At 39.9% G+C, this 1,920-nt stretch overlaps 1 protein-coding gene across 1 annotated transcript in view; it reads left to right on the top strand.

Moving 5' to 3' along the window:
* The first annotated feature begins 1,707 nt into the window (after positions 1-1,707).
* The window catches only part of LOC101856948 (canalicular multispecific organic anion transporter 1-like), a 41,715-nt gene continuing 41,502 nt past the window's right edge, over positions 1,708-1,920 (top strand). Inside the window, exon 1 of the mRNA XM_035973434.1 lies at positions 1,708-1,746. Coding sequence (XP_035829327.1) covers positions 1,708-1,746 — 39 coding nt within the window. The remainder of the gene's footprint in view (positions 1,747-1,920) is intronic.

Raw genomic sequence — 1,920 nt, 5'->3', positions numbered from 1 at the left:
AAAAATTTTTTAAAAAGCGAAATGTGACTTAGACCCTTTTTGTTTGTGACGTCTTTAGTTATGTTCCAGAGGTTACTAGCCCTTGGCTTGGGTCATCATGCTACCGATTCTGAATCAAGAAGCAAGCTCTTCCAAAAATTCAAACCGAGACAGATACAAGCATTAGTATGCAGCTTATAATGCATTAAACGCTACCAAGGCGAAGTAGAATACTGTCAAATTATGTTTGGGGCCGTACAAACAATGTGGCGTTATCGTTTTATTTTGTTTTGTTTTGTTTACAACCTTGTTATCTACTATGATGTAGGCCAGTTCTTTATGAATCAATCTGTTTTGCTCCGTAACGGTATGAGTGTCAGGGAAAGACACCCAGCAAAATACAACAGTGAAATGAAAGAAAAAAGGAGAGCAGATATGAGCGTAGGTATGCCCGCTCGCGCATACACAAACAGATACATACTACATAAACACACATACATAACCATGTACATAAATACGTAGATACATACTCACAAAGTACACAGATGTACACAAACATACACTTACGTACACACGTGTATAGATATACAGAACCCTTGACAGAACCACATACACACGTATACAAACAAATACACATATATATATATATTTTTATATACGAACAATACACACATACAAAGATAAGTTAAATACGTACACGCATACGGACCCAAACGTACACGAGCCCAAATAAGAACACACACGTCATACACCCACTCGAGCATACACACATACAGACATAAACACATACACAGACACGCATTCTCATATAAATATATTTATTACACACGCAGAGAAACACAAACAAATGTACAAAAACCACTCACGTACGCATGGTTTCGTGAATGCACATATTATACGCAAATGCATATATACACATATGCCCACACACATATTACATTCATACGCATATATACATACAAATAAACGCAAACCCATATACAGGGACATACACATATATACTCACATACACATATTATACATTTACATATGAACACAGAGAAATGACATACAAACTCAGGCACCCACGCACTACGCGCGCGCGCGCGCACACACACACACTAACACACACACACACACACACACACACACACACACACACACACACAAACATACACACATACACCTAAACACACACACACACAAACACAGGGACACACACACACACACACACACACACACCCGCACACAGCCACACATAACAGTATCGCCCCACTCAGTACCTCTTTAGCTTTTGGAATACAGTTTGCCATCCTGCAGACCACTCAATGGCTTGACCTTTGCCCCCAGCGTGGGCATGGAGTGGATTTACCAAGTCAGCAAAAATGACATGTGGGATGAAATGCTGATATTAAGTCATCGTTCAATTAAAACGTTGTAGTTTGGTGCAGTCGGTAAAAGAGGCCCGACCAACCACTTTAAGTACCCAGGTGCAACGACGTACCCTCATTGTGTTCTTGTCTGTAAACTAATGTGCATACAGGTCCTTTTAAAAAAAAAGTTTTCGTATGAGTTTTACGGCACTTGCAACTGAGTAAGGTCATATAAGTGCCGATACAGGTCCTACGTCACTAAATCGCTATAGTGTTCACTTATTTGTTCTTTCAGACTTTTCGCTGCAGTCAAGAGCTGACTTACTGAAGGAATCGGTACCAGAAACCAAGAGAGGGAAAAGATCAGGAAAAAAACATGGCAGATTTCGAAGAGTTTTGTGGAGGTCCTCTATGGGTAGGTGTTGCCGTTGTTACGTCTGCATTGTTCTGACTCTGGTAACTCTATGAGATGATTATTTTTAAAATGTGTAATTTTTAGACATCTCGTACAAAAACCATGTTTCAAATGCTGAAGTACGAAAGAGAATCACCAACGCAGTGGGGCAATATGAAGATCTACTGACCACAG

Source organism: Aplysia californica, unplaced genomic scaffold (genome assembly GCF_000002075.1).
Source record: "Aplysia californica isolate F4 #8 unplaced genomic scaffold, AplCal3.0 scaffold01224, whole genome shotgun sequence".
In the NCBI taxonomy this organism is placed as follows: Eukaryota; Metazoa; Mollusca; class Gastropoda; order Aplysiida; family Aplysiidae; genus Aplysia; species Aplysia californica.
The sequence above is the reverse complement of the archived record's forward strand: the minus strand, read 5'-3'. Positions and strand labels throughout refer to the sequence as shown.